This window comes from Apostichopus japonicus, chromosome 9 (genome assembly GCF_037975245.1).
Source record: "Apostichopus japonicus isolate 1M-3 chromosome 9, ASM3797524v1, whole genome shotgun sequence".
Lineage (NCBI taxonomy): Eukaryota > Metazoa > Echinodermata > Holothuroidea > Aspidochirotida > Stichopodidae > Apostichopus > Apostichopus japonicus.
In genome coordinates this window covers 31,749,175-31,775,906 of record NC_092569.1, presented here as the reverse complement: position 1 = coordinate 31,775,906, position 26,732 = coordinate 31,749,175, and the positions used below count along the sequence as shown (strand labels likewise).

At 37.6% G+C, this 26,732-nt stretch overlaps 4 protein-coding genes across 5 annotated transcripts in view; all 4 read right to left on the bottom strand.

Moving 5' to 3' along the window:
* The window catches only part of LOC139972957 (E3 ubiquitin-protein ligase TRIM56-like), a 48,225-nt gene extending 39,469 nt beyond the window's left edge, over positions 1-8,756 (bottom strand). The window contains exon 1 of the mRNA XM_071979274.1: positions 8,521-8,756. The gene's annotated coding sequence lies outside the window, so the exon portion shown is untranslated. The remainder of the gene's footprint in view (positions 1-8,520) is intronic.
* LOC139972956 (E3 ubiquitin-protein ligase TRIM56-like) lies at positions 5,495-6,748 on the bottom strand. Its single transcript, XM_071979273.1, has one exon. It carries the CDS (start codon positions 6,746-6,748, stop codon positions 5,495-5,497), a length of 1,254 nt encoding a protein of 417 aa, XP_071835374.1.
* Positions 8,757-13,785: 5,029 nt separating the features above from the next.
* LOC139973863 (E3 ubiquitin-protein ligase TRIM56-like) lies at positions 13,786-16,066 on the bottom strand. Of its 2 annotated transcripts, none has more exons than XM_071980744.1 (2): positions 15,877-16,066; positions 13,786-15,200 (listed from the first exon to the last, which is right to left on the bottom strand). In XM_071980744.1, the coding sequence occupies exon 2, from the start codon at positions 15,198-15,200 to the stop codon at positions 13,932-13,934; it is 1,269 nt and encodes a 422-aa protein (XP_071836845.1). In that variant the 5' UTR covers positions 15,877-16,066; the 3' UTR covers positions 13,786-13,931. The 2 variants fall into 2 exon arrangements, with proteins under 2 accessions (XP_071836845.1, XP_071836844.1); XM_071980743.1 differs by lacking the exon at positions 15,877-16,066 and adding an exon at positions 15,450-15,530.
* A 3,320-nt stretch (positions 16,067-19,386) lies between these two features.
* Positions 19,387-26,732, bottom strand: part of LOC139972955 (uncharacterized) — a 30,063-nt gene continuing 22,717 nt past the window's right edge. The window contains exon 3 of the mRNA XM_071979272.1: positions 19,387-25,051. Within this exon, the coding sequence (XP_071835373.1) occupies positions 23,783-25,051 (1,269 nt within the window). The 3' untranslated portion in view covers positions 19,387-23,782. The remainder of the gene's footprint in view (positions 25,052-26,732) is intronic.

The window sequence follows — 26,732 nt, the reverse complement described above, 5'->3', positions numbered from 1 at the left end:
ACATTTTATGACACCTTTGATATTTTTTTGGGGGGGGGGGGCCTGGGCCCCCCGGGCCCCAATGGGTACGACGCCACTGACCCCAGGGCCTCAGATATAGGCCCATTGCAGGGGTGGGCAACCTTTTGAATGAATGGGCCAGATTTTAGGAGTGAAAGATTGACAGGGCTGCACCTAAGCAACGGCCTGCTGCTGATTTCAAACCTTTGATTCCGAGGACGTTCAAGCAATAGGTGTGTGTACTTAATCTGTATTCACAAAACCATAATGTCAATACAGTCCTGTTGATAATTAATGGTGATAATAGACCAACCTGACAGCATCATAAGTGCAGATAAATTCTAAGCAGCTAGCTCGTTTTTGGTGATGATGCAAAATAGATTGATTTTCTTCTTTTTCTTGAGACATCTCACGGGCCGCAAAAAAATCACTGGCGGGCCGCATGTGGCCCGCAGGTTGCCCACCCCTGGTCTATAGGAACGATGTCCCAAAATTTTTCCGGACATATAGGCGAAGGAAGCTATCCGCCGCGACTGCATGTTAGTTTTTCGACTTTCTGTCCTGGGAGTCATACCACAAAATGGTGCATTTCCTCATACGCCATTATTAATAATTTAAATAACTAACTAATAAGGCACAGCCCATATCCGAGTTCGTATAGCGAGCTTAGCGCAAATTTGGCGCCAGCATGTTAAACCAGGTTGCTAGGTCTACGAGAATACATTTACATGAAATTTGAAAACAAGGATAGCAAGACAAACAACTTTTATTATGATTTCAGGACCTCACACATGCGCATGTATCGTCAGACTTAGAATAGGTCCCATGTAAGTGGTGGCTAAAGTGATGAAGGCATGAAAATAAATCAGTGGTTGTTCGTTGGAGTCCTCAAGCAAGTTACCTCGCTTGCTAGGTGGATTTGCATCTGGTTATCGGGTGAATTCTGGTCGGAGCGTACTATGTAACCACTATGTACCCAGGGACGTAGCTAAGGCCTGATGATTTGGGGGGGGGGGGGGTGTAGTGGCTGAAAATCGGTGTTGAAGCCAGAAAATTCCAACTGCTGCTTTGTACCCCCCACCCTCCCGCTACTCGTCAACGATACGGTCAGTGTCAGTCAGAAAACCCAATCTTTCGCGACTGCACTTCTGTTACGAACTTGTTGCGATACATTTGTACCCACTGGCACTCATTTCAAAAACTTATTGCCCCCCCCCCCCCACACCAACCAAATATTTTTGTGAAATTCGGGCAATATGCTGATAGCTTTTTGGATAATTTGCAATTTGTTTTTCAGTGGTTATACTGATATTATTATTACCCAACAATTATCACCAATACGGAAGGGTAATAAGACGGAAAATGATTGTATGCTATTTGCATGCGATGTAAAAACCGATGCATGCCTGTATGATATGCACATGATCATGTGTGGTGCGCGCGTAACGCGCGCGAAAAATTTTGGTTATATTTTGCGGGCAAGTGGTTACAACCCCCCCCCCCCCCCCACAAAACCAATTGGGCTCCTACGCCTATGACGGTAGTTCTATTAGGCATTTTTTGTAGTATTCAAAATCATAAGAAGTTTTGTACGATGGAGTATAAGAATCGCGAGAAACGATTTCCCAAAGTGGCAAGGAAAACGTGGTAAATATGACAGGTTAAAGGTCAATTTTGACCGAAATTTTTAAAAAAATTTACATGAAAAGGCCTAGATAAACTAGAGTGCGACAGTCGGAAATTCCGACTGTCGCACTCCAATTTTCCAACTAGCGTCAGTTTTACCATGGCTTGGGGGTGAGACACACCCACACTGTCACGAACGACTGTGTTCATTGTACGTGTATTCAGTATACGCTGGTCTGGGTGATAAGTAGGTCACTCGTCGTGACTGACAACTTGTGCGTTTTTTTTTCTGGAAGCGACGAGAAATGATGGCGCTATTCGGTATTAGCGATTACAAATTTCCAGAACATACGGGAAGTTATTTTAAGCAGGCGACCGAATATCGTCGACCAATGAACGTTGAACTGTCAGTCGTATCTTCGAGACATGGATGATTCTCGATGTTTTTCCGTCAGGATTCCTGGAAAAGAACTTTCGGGAGATTAAACCCGGCTATATATAAGAAGAGATATTTTCGGTGATTTGGAGTTTAGTTTTTCCGATCTATTGTGAGAAGAAATTCATCTGAGATAAAAGATTAGTTATCGAGGGGACGGACGCAGGAACCTGTGGACTGTTCGTTTATTAGATTGGTGCGTCGTTTAACCGGGACAGGCGTGACTTCGGCAGAGTTTTTCGGAGTTCACCCAGGAGGAAGCCATCCTTGGGAAACAAACGTTGAGTCGAATTGGACCAGCAGGGAACGGTTTTGCTTCTGACCAAGTCACGGGATACCAGCCTACGAGGGATACTCCCGACATCGTTGTTGGTGACGCAAGGAGGTCAGAACAGCTACGAAAGGAACCGAGAGCCGGCACGCGCCGCGTAAGATAAGTTAAGTAATCTTTTAAAAATTTAACGGCCGTACAATATTGCAAAATCTGTCTGTAATATTCCAAATTTCTAGTACCAATAATCCTTGTACAAATCAGTAGAGATCGTATCATTGTAAATATATCGTTTTTGTTAACTTTCAGAAACCTCTCAGTAGTCTTTTGGTCCTTTGAGTTTACTTCCCTGAATCTATCTAATATTTTATTTTTATCGGCTTTGAATGCCAAAGGAAAAACCCGGGGTCGCAACAGACGGGGCGCTAGAAGGTGACATTTTGTTTTATCCCACGGAAGTTGTGACACACACCCCCTCTAACGACGTCCCTGCGCGGTGAATATAACACACGATCACATGGTTCAGCCTCTGTTGAGTCATGGTGCTCCGTAGCCTTGTCTTCAACGCCTCAAAGCACTAAAAGATCTATCGGCTTCCGTCGAACTGGCGGAGGAGACGAGGAGCAACCGCAAGAGAGCTTCGACTTCACCAAACATAGCCCGTACCACTGGAATCATCAACTTGAATATTTGTCTATACCCTTCAACCGACGACGAATGGAACTGGCCTCGAAATCAAGGCAGACTAAGCTTAAGATTGTTGGAGAGCTCAGGGTACCAACTCACGAGATCTGGGTGGAATTCTCCATTCAGCAACATTGAGTGATATTCGAGGATATGAATCCTAAGATGTGTAAGCCGTAACCAAATAGAGCCACGACACTACTCTTTTTCCAAATGTGAATGTGGGGGGGGGGGACGTATACCCCCGTCCCCCCTGGATTGACGCCCATGGATGCAGGTTTAGTTATGAGCCGTTGCTAGAAATAGATCCTGGTACAACTGCCATAGACAATCTAAACAAAGCAAGCATGGTGTTGCATTACGTATTGGCCAATGACGTTCGTAGCTTTCAAATATTCATATTACGAGCGAGGTTTATTTGGATCTCAACGGAAAATATCTTTTTCGACTTTTATGCCAACATTTGAAATAAGATTTGAATAGATAAGCTAGTTATGTATGTCGTTATGGCATCGTGGAATCAGTGAAGTTGAGAAAAACCATAGGAAAGGACGCAAAATGCTGCCTTTTTGAAACCAGTTTTTGAAAAACTAATTAATTCATCATCACTTAATGGCAAAAGGAAAGCTGCTCATGAGGAAGTAATGCTTCAAAAGAGGTATTTTGAGTGCGAGTTTTGGGCAGAATTATTTTTAGCTAGAGAGGGGCCTACATCAATATATATATGTGTATTAAGTACATTTCCTATGGCATATAGGGGTCTGTAGGTTTCACACCATCATCCATAAAGTTTTCGGGATAGATAGGTGTTTACTTATTTTGTTTAGCAGATTGTTGTTTCGGACCAAGTTTTCTTCGTGTCAAACTTACATTTGTTGAAAGTATAGTATTTTTTGACTAGTGAGAGGAATGTCTTTTGTCCCATGCCACCACTTGCAATGCTTGTATGGACACCGCCAAATAGAGTTCTTTTTGTGTTTGGCAATGAATCACAATCGTGGTGAACAGGATTATTTATTTATCCTATTTATATCCACAATGACAAGCAGAAAGCCAAATGAGCACAGGTTCCACATGTAATATAGTGTCCTAAACACCTGGATGTATGTCATACAGTGTATATATAGGTACAGGCTATTCCACAGAAACTTGAACCATCATATGGTCTGGTCCACTCTAAGCTGACACACCACCTTGGAACTCAAAAAGCTGCTCAGTTTGTGTTCTTATTCAAAGCCTTGAACACGGAGAAGGACCCTTAAAGTCTGTTGACTGTACAATACACCTTCAAGTTTGCATTTCAGTGTTTATGTTTTAGTGGTAAGGTTGAAAATGGTTTTTATACATGTCATTTATGACTTATTATCTGGGGTGGATCAACACACTAACTCCTGTGTCTTACAGTATTTTAAACATTTGAGACAAACACATTTTTTGTTTACTTTAGTTGGAAACACCCTTGGAACCTTTAATTTACAAGAATAAGATGACTAACTGATTCTGTACACTGATTAATGTTACAAGTTACATCTGCTTATATGCTAACTAAATATGAAACTACAGAACCGGACTGACAATAGTTTCTAACAGTAGTAAAATCACACAACAAATGGAATAAAAGGTTAAAAACATGGGGAAAAAGTTATTTAAGTCAGTGATTTTTTCTTAAATCATCATGATTTTAATTTTCCACAAAGGATCTACCTTCAAACTGAAATACCTTTGGCTTCGGGACAAACTTATATACAACGGGTTTCATCATTTCACTATAAAATGGTAATATGGACAAATTCCTAATATGGTTGTAATTAATGTCTGTAAACCGACAACTCTATACTTTGAAGAATCTACCTTCAGCTGTGGAGGAAATGATTTCAAAGTTGTTGAACTCTGCTGGCTTCCAGCCTTTCTCGTTAAGCCTTTCTGATCTTCTGATAATCTTTTGAAAGCATCTGAAAGATCTTTCTCCATCCCTAAGATTTCCCACTGGTTATTTCCCTCAAGAATTTTCTTTGTAACTTCTTTGGTGTTTGTCATCGCAGCCAACCAATTCTTAACTTCCTCACAAGCGGTCTTCATTTTCAACGGTGAATGTCGTACTCGCAGCAATAGCTGATCTCTATCAGATTTTAGTGGTAACGTTCAAAATGTTTTTTATACATATCATTTATGCCTTATTCTTTGTGGTAGATCAACACACTAGCTATGGGTCTTACAGTATTTTAAACATTTAAGACAACACATTTTAAGCTTTGTTTTTATTTTATCACTTTAGTTGAAAACACCCTTGGAACCTTTAATTTACAAGAACAAGTTGACTAACTGATTCTGCACACTGATTAATGTTACAAGTTACATCTGCTGAAATACTAGTATAAATATTAAACTACAGAGGCAGACTGACAATAGTTTCTTACAATAGTAAACTAAAAAAAAATTGAACAAAAGTTTAAAAACATGAAAAAAAGTGATTTACGTCAGTGATTTGTGAAAAAATCATCCCAGAAGTCTCCAAACCTTATTTTTACTTCTTCTGCTATTAGTTTCGGGACAAACTCAGCGTCATTTGGGTCCATAATTTTACTTAAAGGTAATTTGGACACTTTTCCTAATATGTTTCTAGTTGAATTCGGTCTAGCGTTAAATTTAACATTATTTAAATGATCTACAATAAACTGTGGAGCAAATGATAACAAAGTTGTTGAACTCTGCGGGATTCTTGCCTTTCTCGTTAAGTCTTTCTGTCTTTCAGATAATCGCTCAAAAGCATCTGTAAGATCTTTCTTCATCCCTAAGATTTCCCACTGGTTATTTCCCTCAAGAATTTTCTTTGTAACTTCTATGGTGTTTGTCATCGCAGTCAACCAGTTCTTAACTTCCTCACAAACGGTCTTCATTTTCAGTGGTGAATGTCGTACCTGAAGCACTAGCTCATCTCTATCATATTTAAGCTTTCGTAGAACCTTGTTGTAATGTTCATCAATATCTTTTTCAACTTTCTTACTATATTCTTCTTCTGACTGAGAATTCTTGTCAATAGTACGATCCATTTCCCGAGCTGAAACAACTTCAGTCTCACTTGCTGCCAAGAGATTTTGGAGATCTTCTTTCACACTACTGACTCTGCTTGCAGCCTCGACACAGTTGTGTCCCTGATGTGTAAGAAGCATGCAATCACGACATACCAGCATGCAGCATGGAAGGCAGTAAAACCGTAACTTCTCCTCCTGGTGTTTATCACATCGCGGTGTCTGTGAAGCAAATATCTCCTTCATATATTTCTCGTCTGAGAGCTTTTCAATAGGAATGACTGCATGCTCACCAACACCTGGTATTTTGTCATGGGTCTTCTTGCAGGGAAAACAAATGTAAAATTTGCAGTCTATACAGAATTGTAAGTCCTGCTCACTTCGGCAGAAACTACATATTGATGAAGAGCGCCCGGAGGTATTTACCACACTTAGTTGTTCCATCAAACTCACAAGAAGGAAATTCACAGGGAGACCTTTTGCACCAGAAGACGGCAAGATTGCTACCGTTCGACAAATTGGACAAGAAAACATCTGACCATCTCGCTGAAATCTATCTTCCAGTTGCTCAAGACAAGGAAGACAGAAACTGTGTATGCAAGGCAGGCTCTTTGGTTTCTTATCATTGCCATTATAACGTTCCATACAAATGGAACATTGAAGAAAACCTTCACTGATGTCATTCACAAACTTCTGTGCCATGATCTGAAACAGAAAACGTGAAAAGAAGCAGTTTCATATAAGATCTGGATTACCCTGACATCTATTTTCATCTCGTCTACTTCAAATTGATAATTACGTACATGAGAATTATGTGATAAATATAACAACTGTTGTATTAAGTTTAAACTATTTTGATAAACTCTGAAACCTAACTGGCATATATTCCATTTTGAACTGAATGTGAAAGTGTAGACAATGAAATTAGCAAAGAAATGTATGGCTACTACATGTTTTTATCCCAGCGAACTCTGGTTTACAAGCCCATTGAGCTATCCAGATCACTTAGTTGATACTGATTTCCAGGTAGACTGGGTACGCCAGTCAGAAGCCATAGTACCTTGCATACTGTACGTGTAACCCTGCAATGATTATGCCCCAGATTCACTGCCTGTTCAGCCAAGTAAGCTTTACTTGTTGAGCTATTGTGAGTATCCAACAGTTTCACAATTTGACCTCTGTTGACTTCAAGTGAGTATTCAATGTAATACAATAGGGTTCTTGAACTCATTAAGGTGGTCTACACACCATGTTTGAATATCATAAACTTTTAAAATTGGTGTTTACAAGCTTTTCTGTTGATACTTTCCTGCTGTTGGAATCAAATTACCTTTGACCTCAAATGGTTCTTGTAGTCAAAATGAATCCGCACACTAAGTATGAATTACCTTTAGCCTCTACAGTAGATGATATGGTTCTGCACTTACTAATAATCATTTGAAATTCTCTACCGATAATATAAAGGCTTACTTTATTCAGTGCAAGGCATTCACATAACAAGGAAGGTATAACTCCAATTGCAGTCGGAAGGAACTAAAATGACTTCTATGCTATTGTGAATTTTGAATAAATCTAATGCACTTTTGTATTTCTATTTAGTTTCTAACGAACCCAATTACAGAAACATTACGAGCTCCTTTTAGTCGTACTTAGCTATCCACATATCGATGTCAAAGCAAATATGGTCATGTTGATCTGCATACAATGTTAATCTCTGAGGATACAGATACTTGACGGCCACCTAGTAGGATCTCTTACACATCAAGTGTAAAAGCGAAGTATGCAAATGATCTAATTGAAACAGTACGTGTTAAAATGCGGTCCGCATATCAGATAGACATTTATACCTTCACATCCGGTTGTCATGGAGAAAGAAAAGAAAAGCGGTGTCGGTGACTAAATCATTAATAATTTTGGCTGAGAATATTGATCTTACATGTTATTAATAGCACGTGTATAGTTAATTGTGGAATGGACTGTCCTCCATCAGCTTGTAAACGACAATTCAAATATTATATTGTTGTGTTTGATTTGAGTAACAACATTCTTTTTATGAATATAATCATAAAATAAAATATTTCCTCACCTGTGGATACTATGCACAAAAATTGAAGAAGAGAAAAGTCATTCCCTGGAGACTTGTTTTGAATATTAAGCGCTGTTGTCTTTTTACAGTTCTAAGAGTATTGTATTATACTACGGTCAAACATATAAATAACTCGACGAACGAACGTTTCATGGAATATGCACGAATACTAATGTCTATAATTAATACATGAAATGAAATGGACAAGATAAATACATAGGAAAAGTCTTACCTATCTTCCGTTAATATAAAAATAAAATAAAAAGTTAGCAAACTGTTTATACACTAGAGACCCTGTGTAAGGCATTAAGCCTCTGAAGAAGATCCTGCTAGGATTGAAACGTCAGGCCAACTTACTTTTACACATTCCGTTAATATACACTCTTACCTTAAATGCTTTTGCAATTGCAGGAAATTTATGAAATATATAGAGACAAATCTGATCTGACAATTGCTTTCAAGATGGCGACGAGACTGGTGTACCCTGCTTGTATGGCGCATGTAGGTGATGGGTGTATCTGTGTTTATCTTACAAATATAGCAATGAAATTTGAGCTTTGAGATATTGCCCTCACAAGAGTCGTCATAATCATCTCTTATCAGCACGGTATATTTCGGTTCGACCTATTCTAACCACTGATCAGTGTGTGTGAGTTCACACGTGCGATATTGAAATAACGTAATATATCATGCTGCAGCTTCCAAAGTAACAATATCGGATGAACTTCGGACGGTCGATATAACGATGGCTTAAAGCTGTAAACTTACACATGATATAGCAAGCATGGTAGCAGGTTATCGCGTTGGGAGGGGAGGGGTGTGAGCCTCGTAGCGCTGACATAAAGCAAAATGGTGTGATATTATTGAATTTGAGACACAATTGGCTGGTATTCATTTGAGAATTCCCGTCATTAAGAGCAAGGCATACGTTGTTAGAGCGATATATTTAGGAAGTTTTTGCTATACTTAACCATGCATTCCTAATATTTGAAGCTATATAGATACCTGGCATGTTATTTGATTACTAGTAACAAACAACTACATATAAAGATCGCAGTCTTGCTCTCGCACAATCGTACTGTGTCGAGGCTTTTCATTTGTAATTTCATGAAAGAGGACACTTTCGTTGTCGCTCGGGAAAAAAAACCGAGGCCCGTTGGCAGATTTCCAAGACATAAATGATGAATGATGGACGTCTTGAAGAGCGGTCTATGCGTGGAGGGGTGCGTCTCCAGCTATGTGAACCCTTTTCTTTGTTTAAGGAGAGGGGAAAGGGGTAATGGGCTTACGGAAACTGGTGCTGGCATTTCCATAATTTCAACTACATAATTGTAATACAAGTTTTCCAATATGTTTTCTTAAGCGTGTGTCATTAAATGTGGGCATCCTTATTCGGGTTCCCGTTTCCAACAGACATATGAGATCAGGGAGTTGTTAACTAACTGAACCCTAACCTATGTATATACAGCACCAAAACTATGTTGCAGGAACGAAAAATGTATAAATATCACGCGAATCAAGTAAAAACAAATTAGCCGAAATATTCTCTGAAGATGTCTCATAGGGTTCTCCAGTAACCAGTATTGTATCTTTTCTAAAATTCGTGCCTTCATTAGTGACTTAAATTCTTTTTAGACTGAATAGGTGTATTTTGTTATAATGATTATGAGAACATTTAAATTAAACTCCACACAAGCTTCGTATACATCACTTAAATACGGCGGATTCTTATATGTGTAGAGTTATTGTTATTACCAAGGTTTTCCGACTTTGAAACTAGGCTTTTTGTATGCAATATGATTGATCCACATGTCAGCTGTATTTTTTATCTACTGGGCTTACTGCGAGATTTTCAGCTTTCGGCCACTGTTGGAACTCAAATAATCTTTGAACTCCATCGTAAACAATTTCAATTACATGAATCCATATATTAAGTTCCAAGTATTAATTTCATAAAGGCGTTAGGCCTACTTTTATAGTCATTGTGTTCAAAAAAGTTTTAGACTTTGACCTAAAAGTGACCTTCGACCTACATCGGCTTGAACAGGTGCCATCACCAGTGTTGATCTATATTCTCAGTATGAAGTTCATCCGAGCTTCAGTTTTTAGTAGAAATGTCTTCCCCGTTTCCATACTTTGACATATGTTGACGTCATATGACCTTTGAACTCCATCAATTCCGTACGTTTCTCATAGTCGCTAGGATGTATGTCCCTACTACATACACTGTTTTAATTACAACCTGGTCTTTTAATCACAACGCGGGTCTACATCATAAGTAGGAAATTATCGTCCGGTTTAATTTGTGAGTTACTTTTTTTCAGTCAATTCATCCAGACGACCTTTTCCGGAGTGTTCCGGAGTGCTCGTAAAAGTTCCACAAGAACTGCCAAAATATGACAAAATAAGATTTGTAATATCCTTGAAGAATGTTTCTCTCTGTCGTCTCTTATTTATTTTCACCTAATTTATTTGTCCAATCGATGACGACACGTTAGTTTCATTTATATACCATTTACTTTAATGTGTTAAGGCAAAATACGTCTGATATGAAACGAATGTAAATGATACGACGGTCGCCTTAGTTTGATTAATATCAATCACACAATAAAAACAAATATTGGTTTAATGGAACCCTGGAGTGACCTTGTAAAATCATAATTGTGTCATTTTTTGGAGGAATTGAAGGATAGATTAAAAGAAAACTTTCCTCCACAAATATCTTTTTTTATTATAACTAATTAAAATTAATCTGAAATCTTAGTTTTTGCTAGTTTAATTCATCCTAGCATCATAACCACTAAATAAAGAATCCATAAAAAAAAATTGGGTAATAAGTGCTATAAGGCAAGACAGAGAAAGCATGCATGATGTAACCCCAAATATTTCTAAAGAATATAAGACATAAAAAAGATGTTTTTTTTATTTTAATTAGATTTTTCTCTGCTGATTAAACCCTCAGATCTACCGACTGTCAAGACTTTAACATTCTTTTCATGATAGCTTGGTCGATACACTCACATGTTATGTTAAATTCTCGTAAGTTATTATCTACGCTACAAATACTGGGCTGTGAACGCAACTATGTACACATGACCAACAAAATCAAAACTACCGTACGAAATATTTCCCTCGAAAGGATGTGTGACCCAATTAATTCACTATTGGCTTTGAGTTCAACGTTTCTGTATGCTGTCGTACTGGACGAATCTAACCGTAATAAAAACTACCGACTTTGCAATCCGCGTTATAGTCATTGCCGACTTTGCAATCCGCGGCCCTGCTAGTGAATTTTGTTAGGTCGGTAAGAGTGACTGCAGAGTTTTCCTTTTCGAGAACCCCACCCACCCCCCCCCCCAAAAAAAACAAAAAAAAATATGTGTTGCTTCACCTCGATATCTTTGCAGTTCAGGTTAAACTTTCAGATTCAATTTGATGTTCTCTGCTCTAATTTTTTTCTTTGAGGAATTGAAGAATAGATTAAAAAAAAACTTTCCTCTACAAATATCTTTTTTATTATACTTTATTAAAATTAATCTGAAATACGAAATTTTTCAACGCAATTTTATTTTTTCTCGTTTAATTCATCTTAGCATCATAACAATTAAAGTTAGAATACCGTACATTTTTCTCGGTAATAAGTGCTATAAGGCAAGACAAAGAAAGCATGCATGATGTAACTACAAAATAATTGTACAGAATATAGTCATAAAACATTACAATGTTTCTTACTTTAATTAGATATTTCTCTGCAGATTAAACCCTCAGATCAACCGACTGTCAAGACTATAACATTGGATAGCTTGTTCGATCAATTTCATGTCATGTTAAATTCTTGTAAGTTATTATCCACACTATACATACTGGGCTGTGGAGGCAATTTTGTACACATGACCAACACAAAATCAAATCTACAGTATGAAATATTTCCCTCGAAGGGGCATGAGGGCGGTATTGAAGAACTTAGCGGATTTGTGACCTTCATTTTGGCTTTGGCTTTGACTTCAACCTTCTGTATGCTGTCGTGTTGGACGAATCTAACCGTAATAACAACTACCGACTTTGTAATCCGCGGTTAAAGTCATTGTCGACTTGGCAATCCGCGGCCCCCCTCTTACAGTTTGCAAGGTCGGTATGAGTGACTGCAGAGTTTTCCTTTCGAGAACCCAACCACTCACACCACCCCTCCCCCAAAAAATTATAGCTTCACCTTGATACCTGTGCAGTTAAGATTTAACTTTCAGATTCAATTGATAATACTGACAAATGTGCCCTGCTCAGTCAAATCAGTAATAGCAAATGAACTGTTTGATTTCGTGACTACTAAACGATGACTTCAACTTGTATGAGACTAATTTGTTACGAAACAAACCTTTTCAATATCATTTAAAAGTAGATTAATACCGTAAGCGATTCCACAAACATCAACATTGCTACTTTTAAAGTATTTTAAGGGTCGAAAGTTAGCGACATTTTACAACAGTTGAAAGAAATAAGTACAAGTTGCCCGTGGCAATATTTGGAGAGTAACTATGCTTAGTAAAACATGGTTATCGACCTTTATCGTTAACGGTTTTTGCCTTAGTATGTAACTCTAATATTACGGTATCGTATTACACCTGGAAACAGTTGAATGAAGAATGAAGAAAATATTTGTTGCAAAAGATTGAGAAGATTGTACGTAATAATTAATGTATTACTAATCATTGTTTGATCAGGGAGTTTGCTGGTATAGGGAATCAATGATTTGACAATTGTGTCTCCCTGTATATGTTGTTTAATTGTATAATATAAGATAGTTCCTTCCTTCATTAGTGATAAGAAGCGTTGGTCACCGTATATATAAACAAATAAGTATAATGTACATCGTTTAATTGCATTTATGGACAAAACAACTTATGCTTTGAAATTTCTGACAAAATTATATGAAGTATACTTTCCAGCACCGGAATGGATAATAAGTTTATATTTAGACAGATGCTAGTTCAAGACAATGGCGTATATGTAATTGTACGCTAGGCTTAATAAATGTGCTATATACATTGCAAATAAACGAAATTTCCCTCTTTTGTAATACATCTGTTCCGTAGCTAAAAAAGAGAGTTTACAGTACAATACAAGGGACAAACCAACTATACTCCTTTTGTGTTATGCCTGGTCCTTGAAAAGAGCTTACTGAATCTTAAAGTCTGAAAGTCCTTTTTGCTCGTTTCGATCAAACCTAAAATATTTACTTCAATCGAAGTTAATTTATAAGAACGATCACGATTTCCATTCTCAGGTTCATCTGACAGTCGATCTTTGTGATATGAGCTCTTAAGATCCACGGGTTTTCCTCTGAAGTTTATTTCGGTAAACATGCAATTCCTTGTATCACGTGGGTTACTCTTTAATTTACTTTCTTCCTCTCCGAGTTTTTGATACCTTTCACTGAGAGTTTTCTTCATCCCAAGTATTTCCCAATGGTTGGTACCATCCAATACCTCTGTCGTTACATTTTTGATATTTTTCATTGCGTCTGTCCAATGTTTCGCCTGTCTACTACTTTGCAGGAGTGGTTCTGTCTGCTTCCTCTCAATCACCTCAAGAGCCTGCATCAGTTCTTCTCGAACTCTCTTTAACTTATTCATTAGTTCTTCAAAGTGCTTGTCTATTGCCTTTCTTGCAACAGTTATCATTTCGTTTATTTCCGTCTGGTTTTGTGCTGTCTTCTTAGCAATATCAATAACGTTCACAGCTTGACTTTTACCAAGTTGGATGGACGTAATTAGGCTTTCTGTCGATGGTTTGTGTTGATTTTTAGTGTTCACACAATCGTGATGTGCATGCCTTATGAGAAGATTGTTGTACGGTACCCAGTAGATTCTTATTTACTGGACTTCCTGACACAGGTTCAAATTTGGGGGGAGTGCGATTTCGAATCCCCCTGCAAGTTCGACAACAGTTATTTGGTCGATTCCTTTTCCCTTGATTTGACATCTGTGAAGCCGAATTAGACACATTCATCACAGAAGGTGAAAACGTTATGGTAGTACTCAACACTTCTTGAACGCCTAAATGTTTATTGTTTAGAGCAACATCATCATCATGGAGCTTTTTAAAGGCGTCTGTAATATCCTTCTCCATCCCAAGTATTTCCCATTGGTTTTCTGCTGCCATGATCTTCTTCGCCACTACCTGAGTGTTTTCCATCGCCTCCGTCCAGTTGGTGACTTCATTTTTTATCTCCTTTAATGGAGTGCACTGTTGTGTTTTTATCTTCTCTAGTTCTTTTTTCAATTTATTCCTGTCAGCATTCAACCTTTCAATAACTTGATCATACTGCTGATCGACTTTGCGTTCACAGTCCTCAATTTTCTTCTCGACACTTATTGTAGCTGCATCGACATTTGCACTAATTTGTCGAACCGACATGACTGGCTTTCCGCTGTTTTCTATAGCAAGCTGTAAATTTTGTTTGGCAATATTTACTCTGGTCTTAGCTTCCAGACACTCATGACCTCGATGACCGACGATTGCACAATCTCGGCAAACAAGTTTACTACAGGTTGTACAGTAGAAACGTAATTTCTCCTTTTGATGTTCACTGCATTGCGGTACTTCTAAAGCAAGGATACCCTTCATATAATTTTCGTCACTAAACTTGTCGATCGGGATTACCTTATGATCGCAAAAGTCTGGTATCTTGTCATGGAACTGCTTGCAAGTGACACAAACATGCATGTTACAGTCGATACAACGTTGGATATTGTAGTTACCGTTACAGAAAATACATTTTGATGAGGATGTTGATCCTGTTGTGTCCGCCAGGTTAAAACGCTCCATCAAACTCACCAACAGGAAATTACTCGGTAGATCCTTTAAACCAGTTTTGGGTATAGCCACTGTCGCTCGACATGTCGGACAAGAGAACGGTTTGTATTGAAGACTTTGCTCGAACTTTTCCAAGCACTTGAGGCAAAAACTGTGGATACATGGTAACATCCGGGGACGTTTGTAGCCTTCCATACATATTGCGCACTGAAGGAAATTATCATGCAGATCTTTCACGAGGCCGCTTTCCGCCATCTTGAAATATAAAATAGAGAATCAATTAGAACATTACAAACTATCTTCGGACCTGGTTTAATTAAGTTATAAAAACGACGATTACTAACAAGTGATATACAATACGTATTTCATACTTATCGATTAACTAGGTACCATACACATACCGCAGCGGCTATCTTAAATATCTAACAAATTGTACGCATCTTTACTCAATATGGAATATTAACATGTTAAAGTCAAGGAAGTTCTTATGGCTTCTGTATATACCTCAGCACCTGATATGTCATTTGAACAAAGAAGGTATAGCATCAATTGCAATCGGAAGATTTTCATACTGTGCCTTTTCGCTGAACTAAAGTGAATCATACAATACTCTGAATTTGGCTAAACCCTAATGAACTTTGTTTTCTAACAAACATTATTTTCTCTCCCGTGGACACTATGTCCTCACATCGAAGAAGAGAAAAGTAATCCACTTGACATAGGCTATGTCTTTTGGGTAATGCGCTGTTTAATGTTACAGTTCTATGGGTATTGTAGTTTGCTACGGTTACACAAATAAAACGACAAACGAACGTTTTCATGGACTACGCCTGAATACTAATATCTGTAACTGTCGCATGAAATTGATTCAAAATATTGAAAAGGATAAAACAAGTTTTTTTTTTTCAATATTCCGTTAATACAATCTTACCTTAAATGCTTTTACAATGGTAGAATATTGATTAAACTATAGAGAAAAATCCGATCTGACAGTTGCTTTCAAGATGGCGACGGGACTATTGTTCCCTGCATGTATATGTATGCCTCATGTAGGTGATGGGTGTATCTGTGTTTATCTTACGATATAGCAATGGAATTCGAGCTTTGAGTTGTTGCCCTCACAAGAATCGTGATAATTATCTCTTATCAGCACGTCAATGTCCGGTGTAAATCCAGGGAGTGGTAATCAGCTACCATCTGAAATTACCATCAATATTAATAATGCGCTTTATACCAGCGATAGGTTCAAGCGCCTACAGAAGTTATTACCCCTGGTCAATGATAACCTGTCCAAGAGAGAATCTCTCCAGACGGATGCAGTTATGGACCGCACAGGTACCCATTTAACCCCTGGGTGGAGAGGGGCAATTGAGATAAAGCATCTTGCCCAAAGGACAAAACGTAATGAACTAGGCAAAATTAGAACCAGTAATCAGTGGAACACAAGTCCAAGGCCTTAGCCAATTGGCCACCACGTTCTTTAATTTTATTTTTCTTGGGCAACAGCTGATTTGGTGATTCAGTGTCTTCCTAAGAAAGATAACCATTGTTATTCACAATAGGCAATGGCGTAACCGGACGTGTCATAGTGGAGGGAGGGGGGGGGTGCGTTGAGCAAAAAGCTCGAATGAGGGCAAGTTATTCGCAAGGTCCAGTTCGGTCATTTGAGGTACTTTTGCAAAATGCCCCATTTCCAAACACTTGAAACCATGGTAACGGTACTGTTATGAATGTTTCTATACACAAAATGAACAGTTTATTCCACAATCCATCCGCCTAATTATTGGAGGGATAATCCAACTAAAAATATGACCTTGATTTATGGGAGAGAAAGTCAAGCGCCTAGTCAGGATTTCATCTAAAGGGGTCGGCGGATTATTAATTGACCTGTCCACGAGAACGATTTGGGCTATACGATATGCTAGAGCTTTTTTTTTGGGGGGGGGGAGGGGCGGCCCCATCGGCTACTGGAAAGTCACTATTCTTTTAGCTGATTGCCCTATGTACTGTGTTATCGTATAATGGAAAAAATGGTTGATTTCAAGATCTACGTGATACAATTTAAAGTTCAATTGTTCAATTGTTGTTAAAGTTCAATTGTAAAGTTACTTCAAGATACTGATTGCAAACAATCAATATGTATAAATGATATGGCCATAATATATTGATCGTGAGCACTGGTTGATTCCTTTTCAAGAACCTATTTGCCTCTATTTAGAACTGCTCAGGAGATAAACAGCTTTGGGTCACACGTAATGGAGAATGTGGTTCATGATTGGTTCATATTATCTACTTCGGAACATCATCAATATTCATCTAACTGTATCAATGAATGAACTAATCATAAGTAAGAAAGAAAATAATACGTAGTCCTAAATTTTGTTATGATTTTCTTTGTCTGAAAATACGGGCCCCTAGACTAGATGACTGAAATTGGACCGAACAATTTCTAATGTATTTCTTTCTTCAGGAACCGTGGGAATTAACGAGAGGAAACCTTGAAGGTCAAAAGTGCAAAGGTTAAAGACCTTGCAGAAGTCTCATAGGAACTTAAAGGGGGTAAAATATCACTTCATGACAATATGTATCTATTTATAATTGGATGATTCATCTTTCTCAGTAATTTTCTTTTATTTGCCGAATCAAATTTAGAATTTGGATAACCTAAAATATGATAAATGGTATGGCGATCGAATTTTGACAATTGGGTTAGTTTTTCGTCATTTTAATTGTTTAGTCTGAAGTTCTCATTTTGATCTCTACTATTATTTAAACAGTACAGTTTATGCTATATCATTGTCTATGATGTACTATAATTATGATTTGAAGCTCAGTTTAATCGACTTAGGCTTCATTCACTAAGCCACTTCAAATCTGTCCATAGTCGTTGGAAACAATATTTCTGTTATGCCTATTCTAACCACTTATCAGTCTGCGTGAGTTCACACATGCGATGTTGAAATATCGTAATAAACCATACTGCAGCTTCCAAAGTAACAAAGTCGGATGAACATCGGACGGTTGATGTAACGAGGGTTTAAAGCTGTAAAAATATACATGATATAACAAGCATGGTAGCAGGTTATCTCGTTGGGTAGCGCGGGTGACGACGGGGTTGGGGGCATCGTAGCGCTGACAGAAAGCAAAATGATCTGATAAAACTGAATTAAATTGAAATATTTCCGTCGAATATTTTCTTAACCATCTGGGTCCAGGTGGGGTAGGGGTGGTGAGAGTCAATTGACTGGTGGATTCCACCCCTGTCCTCTCAACCTGTCCTTTGCCCCAGCCCCTGCCAACGATAATTACGCCACTGACAATATGTTAAGCTTTGTTCCAATGTGGTTAGAGCAGGCATACGTTGGTAGAGCGACATGTCAATGATTTTTTTCTATACTTAACCACAAATCTGAATATTTAATGCTACATACCTATCACGTTATTTGATTACTAGTAACACCCAACTATAAATTAATCTTGCTCTCGTTTAATCGCATTTTATATATGCTTTTAATTTGTAATTGCAAGAAAGAGGAAACTTTTTTGTCGCTGGGGGAAAAACTGAGGCCGGTAGGCATATTTCCAACTTTTTTTAAGCACAAATGTTAGCTGACGGACGTCCTGAAGAGAGGTTTACCCGTGGAGGGGTGCGCCGTCATGTATGAGAACCTTTTTCTTTGTTTAAGGGGAGGGGAATGGGCTTATGCAAAATGGTGCTGTCATTTCCATCATTTCAACTACAGAATTGTAATACGAGTTTTCCAGTTTTTATTAGCGTGTGTCATTAAAAGGTAAGCCACCATATGCGAGTTCCGTTTCCAACAGACATTTGAGATCAGGGAGTTGTTAACTAACTGAACCCTAACCTATATGTAAAGCATCAAAACTATGTTGCAGGAACGAGAAAACTTGTCAAATTTCACGCGAATCAGGTAAACAACAAATTAACCAAAATATTATTTAATGATGTCGTATACAGTACTCCAGTAATGTAACTTTTTTTTCATTCTTTCCTTTATAAGTGATTTAAACTCTTTTAGACTGAATAGCTGTATTTTGTTATAATGATTATGAGAACATTTATTTAAACTGGACACAAGCCTCTTAAACGGTGCTTAAATAAGGCGGATTCTCATATTTTAGAGTTTTCCGACTTTGAACACTAGGGTACCTATATGCAATATGATGGATCCACATATCAGTTAATGTACACAAATTCACCCAAGCTGTATTTTTGATCTATTGTGCTTACGATGTGTTCAGACTTTGGACATTGTTAACCCAAATATTCTTTGACCTCCATCGTAAACAATTTCAATTAGATGAGTCCATATATTAAGTTCCAAGTATTAATTTCATAAAAGCGTTTGGCCCACTTTTTTAGTAATTGTATTGAAAATGTATTAAACTTTGACCTCTCTTGAGCTAAAGTGACCTTCGATCTACATCGGCTTGGTGCCATCACCAGTGTTGATCTACATTCTAAGTATGAACTTCATCCAAACTTCAATTTTTCGTAAATATGTATTCACCTTTTCCAGACTTTGACATATGTTGACGTCAAATGACCTTTGAAATCCATCAATTCCATAAGTTTCTCATAGTCTCTTAGATGAATGTCCATACTAAATACACCTCAATTGAATTTTGACCTCTTTTAATTACAACTTGGTATTTTACTCACAAAGCGGGGTCTACATAATAAGTAGGAAAATATCGCCGGGCTCAATTGTGAGATACCGTGTTTTTTTCAGTCAATTCGTCCAGACGACCTTTGCCGGAGTGTTCCGGAGTGTTCGTGAAAGTTCCACAAAAACTGCCAAAATATGACAAAATAAGACTTGTGATTTCCTTGAAGAATGTTTCTCTCTGTCGTCTCTTATTTATTTTCACCCAATTTATTTGTCCAATCGACGACGAAACGTTCTGTTCATTGATATACCGTTTACTTTAATGTGTTTAGGAAAAATACTTCTGATATGAATCGAATGTAAATGATATGATGGTCGCCTTAGTTTGATTAATATCAATCTTACAATAAAAACTAATATTGGTTTGATGGAACCCTGGAGTGACCAAGTCAAATCATAATTGTGTCATTTTTTGGAGGAATTAAAGAATAGATGAAAAAAATAACTTTCCTCCTTAAAATTATAATTTTATCATTTCTTGAGGAATTGAAGAATAGATTAAAAGAAAACTTTCCTCCACAAATATCTTTCTTATTATACCTTTTTAAAATTAATCTGAAATCGAAAATTTTCAACGCAATTTTTTTTCTCGTTTTATTCATCTTAGCATCATAACCATTAAATATAGAATCCAGTACATTTTTCTCGGTAATAAGTGCTATAAGACAAGACAAAGAAGGCATGCATGATGTAACCACAAAATAATTCTACAGAATATAAGTCATAACAAATTACAATGTTTCTTATTTTAATTAGATATTTCTCTGCAGATTAAACCCTCAGATCTACCGACTGTCAAGACTATGATAGCTTGTTCGATACACTTTCATGTCATGTTAAATTTTCGTAAGTTATTATCCACGCTATAAATACTGGGCTGTGAAGGCAATTATGTACACATGACCAACAAAACATCAAAACTTCGGTATAAAATATTTCCCTCGAAAGGATGTATGACCTGATTAATTCACTATTGGCATTGGCTTTGAGTTCAACGTATCAGTATGCTGTCGTGTTGGACGAATCTAACCGTAATAATAACTATCGACTTTACAATCCGCGTTATAGTCATTGCCGACTTTGCAATCGGGGGCCCCCCTCGTACATTTTGTTAGGTCGGTTAGAGTGACTGCAGAGTTTTCCTTTTCGAGAACCCCACCCCACCCCCCCCCCAAAAAAAATAAGTATGGCTATACCTCGATACCTTTGCAGTTCAGGTTTAACTTTCAGATTCAATTTGATGTTTTCTGCTCAGTCAAATCAGTAATAGCAAATCAACTGTTTGATTTCGTGACTACTAAACGATGACTTCAGCTTGTATGAGAATATTTGTTACGAAACAAACCTTTTCAATAACATTTAAGTGACAAACGTATATGAAGTATTCTTTTCAGCACCGGAATGGATAATTAGCTGATAAATTAGACAGATGCTTCTTCACTACAATGACGTTTTGTATGCTAGGCTTGATAAATGTGCTACTAACATTGCAAATAAACGAAATTTCCGTCTTTTGTAATACATCTGTTTCGTAGCTAAAAGAAGATAGTTTACAATGCAATGCAAGGAACAAACCTTAAAGTTAATGAGTCACTAATCACTATACTCCTTTGTGTTTTGCCTGGTCCTTGAAAAGAACTTACTGAATTTTCCAGTCTGACAGTCCTTTCTGCTCGTTTCGATCAAACCTAAAATATTTCCTTCGATCGAAGTAAATTTATCAGAACGATCACGATTTCCATTCTTAGGTTTATCTGACAGTCGATCTTTGTGGTACTGATCTCTTAAGATCCACGGGTCTTCCTCTGAAGCTTATTTCGGTAAACATACCATTCCTTGCATTACGTAGGTAACTGTTTAGTCTTATTTCTTCCTCTCCGAAGTTTTAATACCCTTCATTGAGAGTTTTCTTCATCCCAAGTATTTCCCAATGGTTGCTACCATCCAATACCTTTGTCGTTACATTTTGGATATTTTGCATGGCGTCTGGCCAATGTTTCGCCTGTCTAATACTTTGCAGGAGTGGTTCTGTCTGCTTCCTCTCAATCACCTCAATTCTCCTCGATCTCTCTTTAACTTTTTCATTGGTTCCTCAAAGTGCTTGTCTATAGCCTTTCTTGCAACAGTGATCATTTCGTTTATTTCCGCCTGGTATTGTTCTGTCTTCTTAGCAATATCAGTAACGTTCACAGCTTGACTTTTACCAAGTTGGACGGACGTAATCAGGCTTTCCGTCGATGGTTTGTGTTGACGTTTAGCGTTCACACAATCGTGACGTCCATGTGTATTCTCCAATGTGCATTCCCAGCATACAAGCTGATCACATGTGCAGCAAAAGAAGCGAAGCCTCTTTGTCTTATGAACATTACAAAATGGCGCCTTGCTGATGATTATTTCTGAAACTTTTCTCAAAAGGTTCTCATCAGCCATTACAGTGTGGTCATAAATTTCTGAATTACCATCATGCTCTTCTTTAAATTTAGCTCAAAGGAATGATTTACAATCATAACAAAACAAGCATCCGGGTACTTTGTTGCAGAAACCACAGTGTGATGGGTTACCTGATGAATCTCTTTCCAACAAATTTGATACCAATATTTTGTTCTCTAAGAACAGGTTCCTCGGCAGAGACTCGACGTCTGAACTTGACATTTTTGAATCTCGGTAACACGTGGGGTAGAATACTCTGTTATCTCGACAATTAGTCACGTGGTCTCGTAAACATGTTCCACAAAAACTGTCCATGTACGGTAACATCCGTGGAGTTGTGTAACGTTTCGAGCATAACGAACAATTCAGGGTTATCTCACAATTTCTTTGAACGATAACGTTAGCCACCACACCTCGAACAGGTATTTACAAAATAGATAGAAATGTTTTAAATCCTGAAGTTAAAAATCCACAAAACGTAACGACAGAGAAATAAAAGTTAAGAACTAGTAATGCAGTTAAAGATATCAAGCAATGTTGTGGTCAAAACGTGGATAAACTTTAGAAATAATGCTGTCAGTCCTATTGTTATAAATATGCAAGGGGTCAATCTACTACATTGAACTTTCATTATTAAGGCTTCCAGCATGAGAAAATAATTCAATTTCAAACTGCTTTCTCAATTACCCGCGATGGGTCAATGTGAATCATTTGCTTATATGAATAATGAAAGTTTTTAACAGGGTTGTCTTGACATTAAACCTTCACAAAATAGTATTGTTGATTTAATCTGCCGGAGATCATTATATGACACTGTTTATTATAACTGCGATGTTAAACCTTGCAGGTGATGTACGATAACATTTCTATTTAGCAGATCGCCTTTGTAAATTTATGACTTGACTAAAACTCGTTATCTCCTTCTCGTGGAACATAACGTGAGTACAAACTGAAATATGCTAGTCACAATTCTCTTAAACTTAGACCATAACATGAAATAAACAACATGACATTTATTCAATTGTTGTAGGCTGAAAAATTATGGTTTTTATACTTTCAGAGAGAAAATTTCATGTCGTTTCCAATGAACGTATTTCAAACCAGATTAACCATTGCTTACTCCAGGAATTGAGTATATATCATCTTATTTTATATTTTTTGAATTTAGAATTCCATAACAATCTAACGTGTCTGTAAGAAAATTACCTTTCTGATTGAATAAATGTTTTGTCAATTCAATTGGCAGCACAACCTTTCTACATTACATTAACAAATTGAAATTTGCTACAAGAATGTGGTTTCGTTTCTTGTTGAACTTACTTCTCGTTTATTGGCTTCTAAATCCACGGCTTTCTATTGAACTTTGTACTCTACAAAAATTATATAGGGTCCGTGCTCTCACTAAGATAGCCAACATGCCAAGAATGAAATTCATTTTAAAAGTGGTATCTTTGGAGTTATCAAGCTTACAAGGTATTAATATTTCCACCTCTAATGACCTCAGAGGATCTTTAAACTTTCAAAAAAATGATAGGAGTCGCGTGATTCCGACGGTATAGTCACTGGTCATGAGCAAAGTTATCTGCATTATCTAACAATGACGTGTTTTGTATTAAGCGATACACGGTCTTCGGGACTACCATGACTGAAAACTGAAAAAGGCCTGAGGTCCCTGACATAATAGACTCAAATATGGTTTTGCGATTTGCAGCTGAGCTATCGTCGCTGGTTGTGCAGTCGCGCTAATCTTTCTACCGTACTTTGTGACGGACGTGAATTTTGAAGTTGGTAATTACTACCTTGAGTGAGATTTGTAAAGTTATGAATCGGTGGTCCTAAAATAAATGGAGAATGTCTATTTGCGTTTGGAAGTAGATTTATCGTACCCAATAGATTACCATTGTGTCCATGATATGAGCTCCTTTGAGTTCTATCAAACGTAACCCCAGCAATCGATTCATTTTCAATCCTTGATCTTTTGCTCTTTAAGCTCCTCTCATCGTCACAGAGCTTCTTAAATGCAGCAATTAAATCTTTTTCCATTCCAAGTATATCCCACTGATTATTTCCTGCTAGGATCTTCGTTGTCACTACTTGTGTGTTCTTCATCCCCTTCTTCCAGTTTGTAACTCCATCTTGCACATCCTTCAATGGAATAGACTGTTGTTGTTTTATGTTTTCAAGCTGCTGTAGTAATGTATACCTATCAGATTGTAACTTATTCGACATTGAAAGATACTCTTGATCGATTTGTTGTATACATTCACTGATGTATTTCTCAACCTTTGCTGACGATGCAGCTACATATCCGCTTGTTTGTTGAATTGATTCGATCAGGTGTTGACTGCTTTGGAGAGCAGTGTAGAACTCCTGTTTGACGGCACCAACCCTCTTCTCAGCTTCAATACATTCGTGACCTCGATGACTGACGATTGCGCAATCCCTGCACACAAGTTTACGACATGGTGAACAATAAAACCGTAGTTTTTCCTTTCTGTGTTCTATACACCGCGGTACTTGAAAAGCAAGCACACTCTTTATATATGTTTCGTCAGCAAATTTTTCAACGGGGATTACCTGATGGTCACTACAGCCGGGTACTCTGTCATGAAACTGTCTGCAAGTGACGCAAACATAAATATCACAGTCGATGCAACGTTGAGTATTCTGGATACGATAACAGAAATGACAATATGACGAGGATGTTGATCCTGTTGTGTCCGCCAAGTTAAAACGCTCCATAAGACTCACCAACAGGAAATTACTCGGTAGATCCTTTAAACCAGTTCTGGGTATAGTCACTGCCGCTCGACATGTCGGACAAGAGAACGGTTTGTTTTGAAGGCTTTGTGCTAACTTTTCCAAGCAATTGAGACAAAAACTGTGGATACATGGTAACATCCGGGGACTCTTGTAGCCTTCCATACATATTGCGCACTGCAGGAAATTATCGTGCAGATCTTTCACGAGGCCACTCTCCGCCATCTTTAAAATACAAAATAGAGATACAATTAGAATATTTGTTTAAATACTAAACATGACGAATACTAACAACTGATTCACAATACGTATGCATACTGATCGATTAACTAGGTAGCATACACATCCGCTGCAGCGCCTACCTAACATATGTAACAATATCAATAAAACGAGCAGCAATTCTCACATAACATTTGACCTAATCAAAACTGTGGGCATCCTTCACTCAAAATGGAATATCTACATGCTAAAAGCAAGGTTGTTCTCACCACATCTATATCTACCTCAGCCTCTGAGATGTCATTTGAAATTCTCAACCGATAATGAAGGCTACTGTTTCTTTTTTCAGTTCAAGGCGTTTACATAACAAGACAGGTATAACTTCAATTGCAACGGGAAGGTTTTGGTAAATGTGCCTTTCGCTGGACTAAAATGACTTCTACACTCCGAATTCTGCTTAAATATATTCAACTTTGTTTTCTAACAAAAATTATTTCCTCTGCCGTAGACACTTAGCCCTAACATTGAAGAAAAGAAAAGTCATCCACGGAAAATATGCTATGTTTTGAAATTATAGCAATATTTTCTTTTAACAGTTCTAAGGGTTTGTATATACTATACACAGATAAATAAAACGACAAACGAAGTTAACGTTTGCATGGATTTCGATGAATACTAATGTCTGTAATTGTTACATGAAATGGATACAAAGGATTGAAAAGGATAAAACAAGTTTTTTCTTTTCAATCTTCCGTTAATACAATCTTACCTTAAATGCTTTTACAATGGTAGGATATTTATGAAAGCTATATACACAAATCTGATCTGACAATTGCTTTCAAGATGGCGACCCGACTGTTTTAACTTGCTGGTAAAACTTGCTGGTACGACTCATAAAGGTGATGAGTGTTTCTGAGTTTATCTTATGATATAGCAATGGACTTCGAGCTTTGAGATGTTGCCCTCACAAGAGTCGTGCTAATCATCTCTTATCAGCACGTTTAGTTTAAATACAGGGAGTGGTAATCAAATACCACCTGAAATTGTTAATTACTATTAAAAATAGTAATAATGCGCTTTATACCAGCGATAGGTTTCAGAGCGCTTTACAGATGTCATATTTCTTCTGGTCAATGATAACCTGTCCCAGAGACAATCCGTCCAGGCGGATGTAGTTATATACTGCGCACAACAACAAGTTACCTCACAGGTGCCCATTGATTCCCCAAGTGGAGAGGGGCAATTGAGATAAAGCATCTTGCCCAATGAACAAGTCCGACGCCTCTAAAAAATCATTTTCGGTAACAACTGATTTGGTGATTCAGTGACTTCCTGAAAAAATATCCATTGTTATAAGCAATAGGCGGTGGCGTAACCGGACGTATCACAGAAGAGGAGGGGTGTAGTGAGTGGGCCAAAGAGTTCGAATAGGGCAAGTTAGTCGCACATCCAGTTCGGTCACTTTAGGTACTTTTGCAATATGCCCATTCCCAAACACTTTAACAAATGGTAATGGTACGGGGAAAGTCTCTATACTCTTACCTGTTAATCATTTTTACTTGTTCTCATACTGTTTACAGTATATACATGTATCGTTCTTCTTCTTCTTCTTCTTCTTCTTCTTCTTCTTCTTCTTCTTCTTCTTCTTCTTCTTCTTCTTCTTTTTTCTATACTTAACCTCAAATCT